We start from the raw sequence: 12013 nt of genomic DNA, 5'->3' as shown, positions 1-12013 counted from the left end.
CATCCGTATCTTTATACATCTCATTCTCTCCTGTATCAAGCTGAAAAGCATTTTCTTGTCAGAGAGCCACTCCTCTTTCTCTACCATTTCCCTCTGCAAACAGGTCCCTCTGCTCACAAGTGCATACTAATAGAGCAAGAGAGTTATAAGAGACGTATTTGGCATTCAGTGCAGGGATTAGATGGCAAAAGAGTTACTTCAGTTCAGTACAGGGAAAACGTACTCACTGCAACGGTGCAACAGATCATTTCTTTTTCTCGAAGAGACAAGTGAAATGTTTTACTGTTAACACTTTCAGTCTTACACTTTCACTCGAACAATGCAAAGGCTGTATTTTATTAGTGGTTCTTGCTAAGGCAAGCATCACAAATATTGTTGCTCATACTTTGGGTTAAAAACTCTCCTAATTCTTGTCTGTTAATTGATATGCTATGGATATGAATGATCCATCAAGTCATGTAGTTTGAGGATAGTGTACTGTTACTTGGGTGGGCTTTTTAACTTAAGGCAGTAAACAACCAAAAAAAAAAAATCAAACACAGAACATCTAACAACAACTTAAAACTACAACCCTTACACATTAGTAACTGCATAGAATTTTAGTGTGTCTGATATAAACATAGATGACAAGCATTGAAGACATAAAATGTATGTATTTTTCCCCATTGTGAATCACAGAGCCAAACACCAGTTAAATTTGCCAAGAAATAACAAATGTATTAAATATTTAGTTATCAGACATAGGTGCGAAAGAAAATTTCAATTATAAAGGTTTATGCGGTTTTATGGTTTTTCCCATTTTCTCTTTCTCTTCCTCATCTTTCTCTGTAGAGCCATCTCTCTCTCTCTCTCTCTCTCTCTCTCTCTCTCTCTCTCTCTCTCTCTCTCTCCCCCCTCAGTCTCGCTTGGTCCCTCTCTCTCGGTCTCTCTGGCTCACTATGAAGAGCATATTCATAACATGGCGTATTTATGTCCATCCATAGGAAAAACATTATAGGTTTCATTTGTTTAAATCAGAGCCCCCCTAAAGCAGACCCCCTTCATTTTTCTAAAGTCTATGGGCAGTTCCAAGTCTACCACTTGATTCTGCTTGACATGCTGTGCTTACATTTCAACCGCATCTGGAAGAAAACTCATGCTTTCTTCTTTGTCTTTTCTGACTATGCACTTTAATATCATTCAGTAACGCACTGGTATAGTGATTGATGCATATCGTCATTAAACGGAGACCCTCCAAATCCGAACACTAGTGGTTACAGGAGACGCATTGAGTGATCAGGTATCAACAGCGATGTGATGGGATCACCACTTAATACATGGTGTAAACCAGGTCAGATTGATAGGGAATGGGATAGGCAAATGGTGCAAGCTGGATTTGAACTTGCATTGCCCATATGAACACTATGGCTCAACGCATCAGAGCCTGCAAGGCCACGGCTTCCACAGTCAGCATTTCTTAGTTATTTAAAAAAAAAATCTGTTTCCTATGAAAGACCTTTTTTTTTCTTCTAGACATTGCCAAGCATCTGCCATAGATCCTGACTCTTTTAAAGGTGTTTAAATGGCTTGCTAATACTTCTTTCCCATACTTGTTTCTCTTCCTGCAGACTCCAGATGAGCTGGATGATTCAGACTTTGAGACGGAAGACTTTGATACTCGCAGCAGGACCAGTGTGCAGACGGAAGATGATCAGCTCATTTCCGGACAGAGTGCTCGGGTAAGTGATGGGGCTTTTGTGGCTTTAGTTTCATGGGTTGCCAGCCTATGATTCCACGTAGTCAGAACTCACCTTACCCCTAGCATCACTGAATTAGGTCCTTTTAATAAATACCTTTTTAAAACATGTTAGCATTGTCAGTGGTTCCTGAAATAGGTTATGGTACATATTGGCCATGTCATATTAGCAGTAGCCTTTTCAGCGTCTCTCTGAAACTTTATCTCTCGCAAAGTGCGAAACACTCTGCTTGCAGGTCAGATTTGCAGTGTCATAGTCACATCCACCTGTGCTTCGCTCTTCCACTCCAATAACACAAGAACTCTGAATCAGTGTTTTTAGATTTTGTTCTGATTTCATGTCAGCAGCACCCCAATGTTGCCACCAGTGAAACAGACATGAAACCTCGCCCCCTCTCTACCTCCATTCTCTCTCCCTCACTTCATATCCTCCCCTGTTGCCTTGGTAATGCTTATGAAAATCCATTCTGACATGGCTGGAAGGAATTGTGTGTGTGTATCTGTAGAATATAGTCAAACTAATACAATAATAATAATAATTTTTTTTATATATATGTATATATATGTATATACAAATTTTTTTTTATTAGTTTGAATATATTCTCTAATCCACAGCTGTGGTGATGCTAGGCATTAGGCACTGCTGATGATTGGCATGCTGTTTTCCTTTTTTAAATTCAGTGTTGTGTGAGAGTGGTAAAGAGAGAAAGAGGTAACGGGAACCAAGTTGTGTTTGGGGATCTTGTTAGTGAGAGTGCTAGCTTTCCTGTGAACACATCTTTCACTGCCTAATAACAAATTGTGTGACAGCACAAATGGAAGACCAATTGTGCCCAACTTTGTATACATGGTCCAAATTTTAATGTGAACACTATGTATTTTATCTTTTTATTATTATTTCCAATTGTAAAGACGTGTTGTTCCTGGCTGGAAAATGTTGTCATCTATTCGTATTTACATCTGCCGTGCAGGATGAAGATTCTGTGTTCCCCAAGCTTGAATGAAATATAATTAAAGACCTCTCAACCCTCCTTCCCCATACAGTGAGGAACTGCATGTTGATGGAAACTAAAAAATAACTGAAAAGAATTCAGCCCTAATTGTCTGGTGTATGGCAGGAGACTTTTTCACAAAGAGCACAAGACTTAAACAGAAAAGCACTTGTTAAAAGATAAAGGTGTTGCAAAAGGCTTACATTTTCGATTTGAGCTATGTGTTGGGGAAGCGAATTGTATTTTAGTTTAGAGTTGTTGAAAACAGTGCTGGGGAGGTTGTGTTTGAGTGAGAATGTGATTACATAAGTCTGTAATTACTGTCCAGCCTTTTGTTCCACCTCCAGAGTCCTCATCTCCAGTGGGAATCCCAGTTAGTCAGCTAATGCACTAATATGTGACATATGCATGCCGTTGCTCCAGATTTAAAATAAAAAGTTAATTTGAGTTAGCCGTAATGAGAAAAACAATTCTTTTAAAGAGAAATGGTCAGAGAGGTAGGTCACAGTAAAGTCCTGTTACTTATTTTTCTTTGAGCTTGTTTACATTCACAATCTATTGTGATATGAAAAACACAGACGAAATTGTGAAATCCAGTCATAAAAATGTTGTTAATTATAAACGTAGAATTTAACAGAATTTTACAAATTTGGGATGGAACGGATGCATTGATGCACAATTAAAATTGTTTTGTTCTAGTGTGATTATAAAACCACAAAAGACTATTTAGTCCGCATGTGCTGCTCGCTTCGAAGTGAATGTGTAAAGCCGTTCATAACTGCATCATGAGCGTCACTTGCACTGTGTGTAATAATGACAAAGAGCAGAGCTATTACATTTTAAATGTATTAATCAAATCTGATGTAAGTGCACTTTTCTTACATTGCCAATACTTGCTGATTCATTATTCAGATTTTTGATAGTAATTGCTAAACTGTTGTGCATGTAAATGTGCTCATTTTTTAGCATAACACCGTATCCTAACCAGTGTGTGATACAACAGTTCTTTCCAGCTACAAATTGTGTCTGTCTACAATGTTGTTTCTGGTTAGGACAAAAACCCAGGAATACCTTTTTCATGGAATACCTTTTATTTTGTGCCTGGCTAGGACACATTGTTATTTAACAGTTAGATTTTTTATTTTTACATGTTCTTTCTGTTGATCGTTGATGTGCTGAATGCATTGACACAAAAAAAAGTTATTGGTTTTAAAACGTTCGACCACCCTCCTTGTTCGTGTTTAGCGAGGCTATTGTGGCCATAGAAAGTATTGCTCAGCACCATTATAAAAGGTTGTGAACCTTTTACAGAATTAGAGGAATGAACCATACGCCACAAGCCAAAGCTGTAAAATCTCTCCTGCTCACTCTGGACGGGCTAATCATGCAAGAAATGAGAGCGAGGGAGAGTAAAAGAGGAAGGACAAAGAAAGGTAGAGAGAAGGCCAGAAAGGAGCGGAGGGGATATTGAACACCAATTCTGTCTCATTAATTGCGTATCCTTTGTCAACTCTTTTTCTCGTTAACGTCATAGATCAGCATATTGTGTGCAGATTACTGTTGGTTTTGTTACATATGAGGTTCTCTGTGGAATTGGCAGGCCATCATGGCTCGGTTGCCCCAGGAGCAGAAGGCGAAGATTGCAGAGCAGGTGGCCAGTTTCCAGGAGGAGAAGAGCAAGCTGGATGCAGAGGTATCCAAGTGGGATGACAGTGGAAATGACATCATCGTTCTGGCCAAGCAAATGTGCATGATCATGATGGAGATGACAGACTTCACCAGGTGAGAGCAAACCTCCCTATTCAGTGTTTGACTAGCTGTCAGAGACCACACACACACACACACACACACACCTCTTTTAGACTCAATAGACCTCTCTGGACATGCATTACTGCTTCACTTTCACAGCGTCCCGACTCAGTGGTTTGGCTTTATATTGGTTTGCATTGGCAATAAAATGTGCACTTGCCTTTTTAAAGGCAATCCTTTTTTCCAGTATTGAAAGACAGGCTGGTGAAATCCAGTTTTTTTTTTTTATACCTAATTTCCCCTGTCATTTGCCTAAATCGCCCATCAATTAGTAAGGTCTAATAGTAACTGAGACAAGTACTCTGTTCCGTCTCATGGAATTGTTTTTTCCCTCTCAGTGGAAGCAAATGAGCTGTGGATTTTTTTTCGTGGGCTTTTTACCTGCCTCATTTCCCTGCCTCCTTGTCTTTCCATCATAGAAGATCCCTATATTTCCCCCTGTGCCGAAGATAGAGATTGAAAGGAAAAGCGAAATCCTTTGTCCTCTCCAATCTATATCATGAAAAAAAAAAACTTGAAACAAAATCTACTAGCAGAAGAAAAGGCCACACAAATTCCTCCCCTGTACACTGTCTGAATCAGGGAAAGGGTCATATTAGGTGTGAAAGCATGCATGCTCATGGACCACACACCTGAGGGTGACTGCCATCTGCTCTCCCAAAGGATACACTGTGTGTTTCACAGAGAGATAGAAATTGTCCCGGTCTATCTATTTTCCATGCCTATTCTAACCAAGACCCCATTTTTAAGTGACTTGTACTGACTATTTCCCAATGTTACACGTATTGTAATGACTTTAGGATAGCTGTCACTCAACCTTATCTACAGAATGGTGAAAAAACGTTTTGTTTGCCTCTTCCTCCTTTTCTGAAACTTGTCTCCATTCCTTCCCAATGCAATGAACATTTCAATGCTATCATGACTAATATATCTCAGCCGCACCTGAATTTTGCAGGTTTATTATTGGGATAATTAACATTAGAAAATGAATAGTTCCAGTCCTGGATGCTAAGGATTCAATACAGTTTTTCTGACCAACCTCTGGGTGCCACCATGATGACTGTGATTGCCACTTGACTGTTATCCTGTGTCAGGCTCAATAAGGAGCAATGTAAAAACTACCAAAAAGAGCGATCCCAACAGAGAATAATAACCATTTTAAATGTTAGTTTGGAGTGAAATTGAGTTCAGGCTCAACTTGTTCAGTTTTTGGCTGTCAGAACTAGGGCTGGGTATTGAAACAGATTTCTCGATTAGATTCCGATTCACAAAGCGCTCTATTCAGGTATATTGTGCTATATGGGTATTTTCCATCCCGTTTTCTAATTGTGAACATTAAGTTATGCACAATTGTTTTTTTTCTATTCACATTTTAGATTTTGTATTGCATATATTAGCCTATATTTTGTTAAATGTTTATTTTTTTAATGCATAATTTATTCTATTTACAAGCGTTTACATAGATTTGTAGAGCACGTGCTAAAAATATATACTGTCTCTAAGAAAACTGGCAGTTCTGTAAATGAGCACATTTTAATGAGAGAAGACTCAAATGGCTTCTTTACATCATCGTTGTTATTCGTGATTACAATTAAATGCTTTTTTTGTTGTTTTTGATCAACAATTGACTAAAGAACAGAGGATATTAAGAGACAGTAGTCAAAGACAAATGGATTGTGTGGATTTAGTCTTAGGACACATTACAGGGAACGAGTCAAATCAAACGTTTACCCTCAACACGCAGAGAAAGGATGCTGAACTTCTGCGCCAATATACTTCTCAATCACTGGTCAGTGAAATCTATGTATTTACCAGCTAATAACAGGCATCTTTAGTCGCATAGTGCCCGGTAACTACCACATTCAGGAAAAAGGTGGATACACTGTTTCAGCCAGGCTAAAATATACAATGTGTTAACAGCAATGGCAAGAAACACTTCTTCACCTAAAGTGTACATCAGTGCACAGCATTCATTAAAAAAATAATATCATATTGTTTATATGTCAAGGATTATAGTATATCTTCTGGTGGAAGGATTGCACTTAAAGAATTTGCTTTTAACATTTTTTTTTCTTTCATATTTATATTATATAGTTACAGTTTTATAATGCATAATATTATGCATAATCTATGGTGTGCTATATTGTGAATATAGTCACTCTGTTGCACATAGTGCCTAGCAATGCAGTTTAGCCATGACTATATTCACAATATAGCACAGCCTCTCATACCTAATTGCTTAAATGTATACCAGACTCCCAGTGAATAACTCCTGCAACTAACAACTATTGTGATAATCCCATTTTTGGTCTTTAATTTCTTTAAATTAAAAAGATCTTTTTTTAATAACATTTTAAAAATAAAAAGATCATGTTATTCCCCATTATGCGCAGTGTAAAAAATTCCTTTGGAACTTTCAAGATGAATTACTCTCCCATGCTTTGACAACTTGGGTTGTTACTCTACCGCAGCTTGCTCTGTGGCTATTTTTTACAATGCAAATACATGGGTCAATGAATGTGTGAAATAAATGTTCCTTTTTTTTTTTTTAGGGCCCAAGCACTGAAAGTGTGGAGGCCCTATTGTTATTTTTAGGATTATTAGGGCCCTAGCACTGAAAGTAATAATTATAGTCATTAGCTCTGCCCAACAGGAAGTCATCCATTTTGGATTTTCTGATTCCTCCTATGGGATTCATGTGACTGCACCAAATGTGTGCAACATCAGGCCAAGACATTGTAGATGCTAAATTGTGAATGGATTTTTGATATTTTGAACTGTGTCGCCATGGCAATACATTTATGGCTAAAAATGTGAAACAGGATGTTCTGTGTTCATTGTATGATTTTGCAGAAAATTCAGCTGTATGTTTGGCAATGGGGGCTGATCACATTTATGCAGCTATTATGGGTCATAGTCATAGCGCACCAACTTGCAGCAGGAATTATGGTACTTTTGACTTGAAATTATGGTACTTTGACTTGAAATCTTATGTTTACATGAATTGCTTAATTCTTTAGAATAATGTCAAGACACTGTTGGTGTAAATTTGTAAAGGGAAATTTGATATCTTAAATACTGTTGCCATGGCAACGCATTCATTGTTAATATTACTTGATATATTTGGTATTTTTTTAGGCACTTGGCATGCTTAAAATGTCATGAAATTTTGCACACACATCAGAGTCGTTGGCCATTAGTTCTGGGCCAAAGTTCACTCATGGGTGTGTGTGTGGGGGGGCTGTGTTGCGCCCCCCTTTAAAATGGTGTTTGAGAGCCTCTGTAGTACCCCCATTTTCACCTACAGTGACCAAAATTAGTACATGTATAGTTCTCATCAAGCCGAACATCTTTCATAATTATAGTCATTAGGTCTGCCCAACAGGAAGTCTGACATTTTATTTTTTGAATATTGCCATCTCTGAAATTTTAAATACTCCTCTTAGGTGATTCATGAGACTGTCACCACATTTAGACAACATTAAGCAAAGACATTGAAGATGCTATATTGTGAACAGATTTTGATATATCAAACAGTGTTGCCATGGCGAAAAATGGGGAACAGGAAGTGTCTCATATCTTTGTGCAATGTGTGATTTAGATCAAAATTGAGATGTATGTTTAGTCTTGGGCTAATCACATGGATTTGTTTTGGGGCACAGTCATAGTGCCACCACCTGGCAGCAGGAAGTGTTGCTCTTACAACAGACTTTAAAATAGTCCTCTTATATTTACTCAAATTGCTTCAGAATTGTTTAGAATAACAACAAATGCATGTGTCCACCTTGCCTTCTTTTCCGAAAGCCACCGGGTGTAAATGGACCAGTTGTGCGATGGCCCGTCATCGCTGCTTGCAGCTATTTTTTTTTATGAAGTTATTGAAAAATAACGATGCAATTCACTCAAAAGAATTGCTTGAATACACCTCTATGATTTACATGTCTTCATTTTATGAATTCAAAGTAATTTTGTTATTTTTTTCTTGGACTTAAAGGAATGTTCTGGTTTCAGTACAAGTTAAGCTAAATCGACAGCATATGTGGCAGAATGTTAATTACCACAATTTATTTAGACTCTTTTCTATTCTTTAAAAATGTCAAAAATCTAGGTTACAGTGAGGCACTTGCAATGGGAAGTGAATGGAGACAATTTTTGGAGGGTTTAAAGGCAGAAATGTGAAGCTTTTAATTTTATAAAAGCACTTTCATTAATTGTTCTGTTAAAACGTATGTATTTGAGCTGTAAAATTGTATTTTTTTACATAAATTTTAGGGGTTTGTTGACATTACATCGTCATGGTAACGAATTTGCTAAATTTGCTATAACTTAACACAGAAAAGGTTTGTAAGTGATTTTCATCACACTAAAATCTTGTTAAAATGCATATCCTTTGTCTTTGTCCTTTTAAAATACTCACCGTTTCAAAAGTATAGCAATGTAAAAAAATTGGCCTCCATTCACTTATTTTTGGTTTTATAATTTTTTGTGGTAATCAATATTATGCCACAAATGCTTTCAATTGCGCTTAACATTTACTGAACCTGGAACATTCCTTTTTAAAGTAAAAATTGTCTAGGTGTTGGGAATATCAGTTGTCTCATTAAAAGCTGAAATTCTAGATTTATTTTTTTTAATAGTCACATTATTTCTTAAATAAGCAGATTTCTTTGCAAATGTTAATTTGTTAAAAAAAAAAAAAATAGAGGACCCCTTTATGATTTGTATTTATTTATTTAAATATCAAATATTTTTACATCTTTATGTAAAAACACAATGTTTGTCACATTTTGTCCAGGTCCCTCCCATTTCGTTAAGGTCAATGTTTAAAAAAATTCTGATATTAATGATTGTTTAGGAAAGTATTTCCTTTTACTTTGTTACACCACTTGACATTTTTTACGTCAGTAAATGTTTTCTAGAAATGCTATAAATGTTTTCAAACATGTATGAAACCAACATGGAAACATGTTCAATTAAATTCTATGAACTTGACAAATGATTTCAACTAGATTTATAATGATAAAATAGTTTTCATCTTGGACAGCCTTATTCATTATAAAATTTTATTTATTAGTTGTAGTAGCCCTAAACACAATGTGTGAATATTCATTGAATGTGTTCTAATGGAGGGATGAGAATATTATTTCTGTTGAAGGTTAAATAGACAATCACACCTTGTTTAATGCCCCTTGAAATCTGTCATTCGCTCAAATAAAAAACAAGGTTGAAATACATCTGTCCTTGTGGTTGCACAGATTTGGTGGCATTTGCATGACAAATGGCGATCAACGCGGATGTGTCACATGCAGAAATGTGCTGAGTGAAGGTCTTGGCAAGTTAATTCAGTCCACGCCCAAATTATTGCCCCTCAACCTTGAGTCAATACACAGTCCCATGAAGGTTAATGCTATAAAGAGGAAATTGATTTCAGGAGCCTTTATCCGGCGTTAATATCTGCAGAGAAGCGGCTTGCCACCAATTCTGCTTTTGTCCCTTTCTGCTCATGAATAAAGCATGAATTGCCCGAATTTGTGTCACATATTTTGGAGCCACCTGTCTGTGCATGCTGTGGTCCAGTGCTTGAGCGGGTTATTCGCCACTCACACACACAATTGCACTACCCCCATCTGGAACAAGTATCTGTGGCTAATTCATGGGCACTCAGTCAGATTTGCATATCTGAATGTGGGATATAGTCAAGTGAGCTGGAGTCACCCCTGCTCAACAGTCACCTTGTAGGGGCCACCCTCTCACACGGCTGTTCTCAGTGTCTTAGTGTAGGTTACTGCCAGGCCACCACCACCGTTTGCAGAAGGAGATCATAATGAACCATCTTGTGATTTTAAAATGTCATAAGAAAAAAACTAATATTGGTCACTCTTTGTGGTGGGTATTCTCTTTGAGATGACTCCTGTGAATGTTTTGATTGATGTAGTGCTGAATCATTGTGCTTCTAGGACAATGATCTAGGACCCTGTCTGAATGGCAGAGAAAAAAAGAGAGAAACATAATGGTGTGTTGACTTCTCTGAAGAGAGCGGGAACAAATCATTCCATCTGTTGTGTTTTGGATTGTTCAGTTTAGCCTTAAGAGAGCAGCTTTGAATCCAGGTTGCGCACTTGCCAACTGTGCCCTGCAGTCCCTTGTGGGCACACAGAGCTGGCAAATGGCTGATCAACTCGTAGCCAGGGCGCACAGAGGGGGGGGGGGGGGCGGGATGGGATGCTGGGACAGACAAGGCCAGAACTGTTAAATGAACTGAAGTTGCAGTGACCCCAGGAAACTGACCAGACATCACAGAAGTGGGTGGGAGCTGCTGTTAGCTCATGCCATCTGTCTATTTCTCTGTCTTGCTCTTCAATTGTCTTTCTCTTTCTTACCCCCTCTGTTTTCAAGCTAAGAGTGAATGGATGCATCTGGGAGGGGTCGATCCTTTTAATGAGATTAATCAGTTGGAAGGGATCTTGCCCAAATAGCCCTGTTCATGCTGGACTGAGCTCCCTTGAGTGAGACGCTGTGAAAATAGCATTTTTTTTTGTTCTTTTTTTTTATTTAACCTTGCAAATACCAGTCATTCTTATCTGTTGGATGTGCTGATGTGTATCAGGCATACTCTCAAAAACTCAAGCACATGCCAATGGGGACTACACACAAAACTGTTTACACCTTCAACACACAGTAACTGTGAATGAAACTGATTCTCTTTTTTTCAGGGGCAAAGGACCACTGAAGAACACCTCTGATGTAATCAGTGCTGCAAAGAAAATTGCTGAAGCCGGCTCGAGAATGGACAAGCTTGGCCGCGCTATTGCAGATCAAGTAAGTTTAGCTTGCACAGTCCTGTTTTGTAAGGACATCATTGCTCATTGAATTATCCATGCTCTTGTGTTTCACTTAAGGGTTTTATTCCTTGTGAAGCACTCCAGTGAAATGCAACAGTGCATAATTTATCTCCCAGCCAACTCGTATCCCTGGCTTTTTCTCAGAACCTTTTAAAATTGTGATGGAGCCTGTGATGGTAAAGGCGCCACTATTGGTCTCTTGTACATTCAATCCCCACAGTCCGACACTTATTGTTCTGGAATGCTCTTTTTATTTCTGAAGCTGAGTGACAATGACAGGTTCAAATGCTTCGTGAAAATAATACAGGAGCGTTTCCAGTAAACCTCAAACTGCAGTATGTGCTGTAAGGGTTCTTTCTGATTTTTGCACCGCAAAATCATCACTCATCCCTCCACGAAGGCCTCTCTTGTCATTTTGTCATTTAATTAAAACTGCATGTCACGCTGTGCTAGCATCACTGTGCAGCATGAAGACTACCAATTGACATATCAATAGCACTCATAGAGTTTATTTTTAAGAACTACAAGACTTTCCTGCCCTTTTGGCACCATTACGCTAAAAAGTCAGTGTCGAGAACAGTGGCTGACCTTGTGAAGCTCTGGGTCATGCTAAATATTAATTTCCTTTGTTGGAG

The 12013-nt window shown here is 38.1% G+C and overlaps 1 protein-coding gene across 1 annotated transcript in view; it reads left to right on the top strand.

The window, feature by feature from the left end:
* Positions 1-12013, top strand: part of LOC127659690 (catenin alpha-1) — a 116810-nt gene that overhangs the window by 85526 nt on the left and 19271 nt on the right. The window contains exons 14-16 of the mRNA XM_052149625.1: positions 1608-1718; positions 4328-4509; positions 11250-11355. Coding sequence (XP_052005585.1) covers positions 1608-1718; positions 4328-4509; positions 11250-11355 — 399 coding nt within the window. The remainder of the gene's footprint in view (positions 1-1607; positions 1719-4327; positions 4510-11249; positions 11356-12013) is intronic.

Source organism: Xyrauchen texanus, chromosome 19 (genome assembly GCF_025860055.1).
Source record: "Xyrauchen texanus isolate HMW12.3.18 chromosome 19, RBS_HiC_50CHRs, whole genome shotgun sequence".
Classification (NCBI taxonomy): Eukaryota; Metazoa; Chordata; class Actinopteri; order Cypriniformes; family Catostomidae; genus Xyrauchen; species Xyrauchen texanus.
Note: the sequence above shows the minus strand (reverse complement) of the source record. Positions and strands in the feature narration are given on the sequence as shown.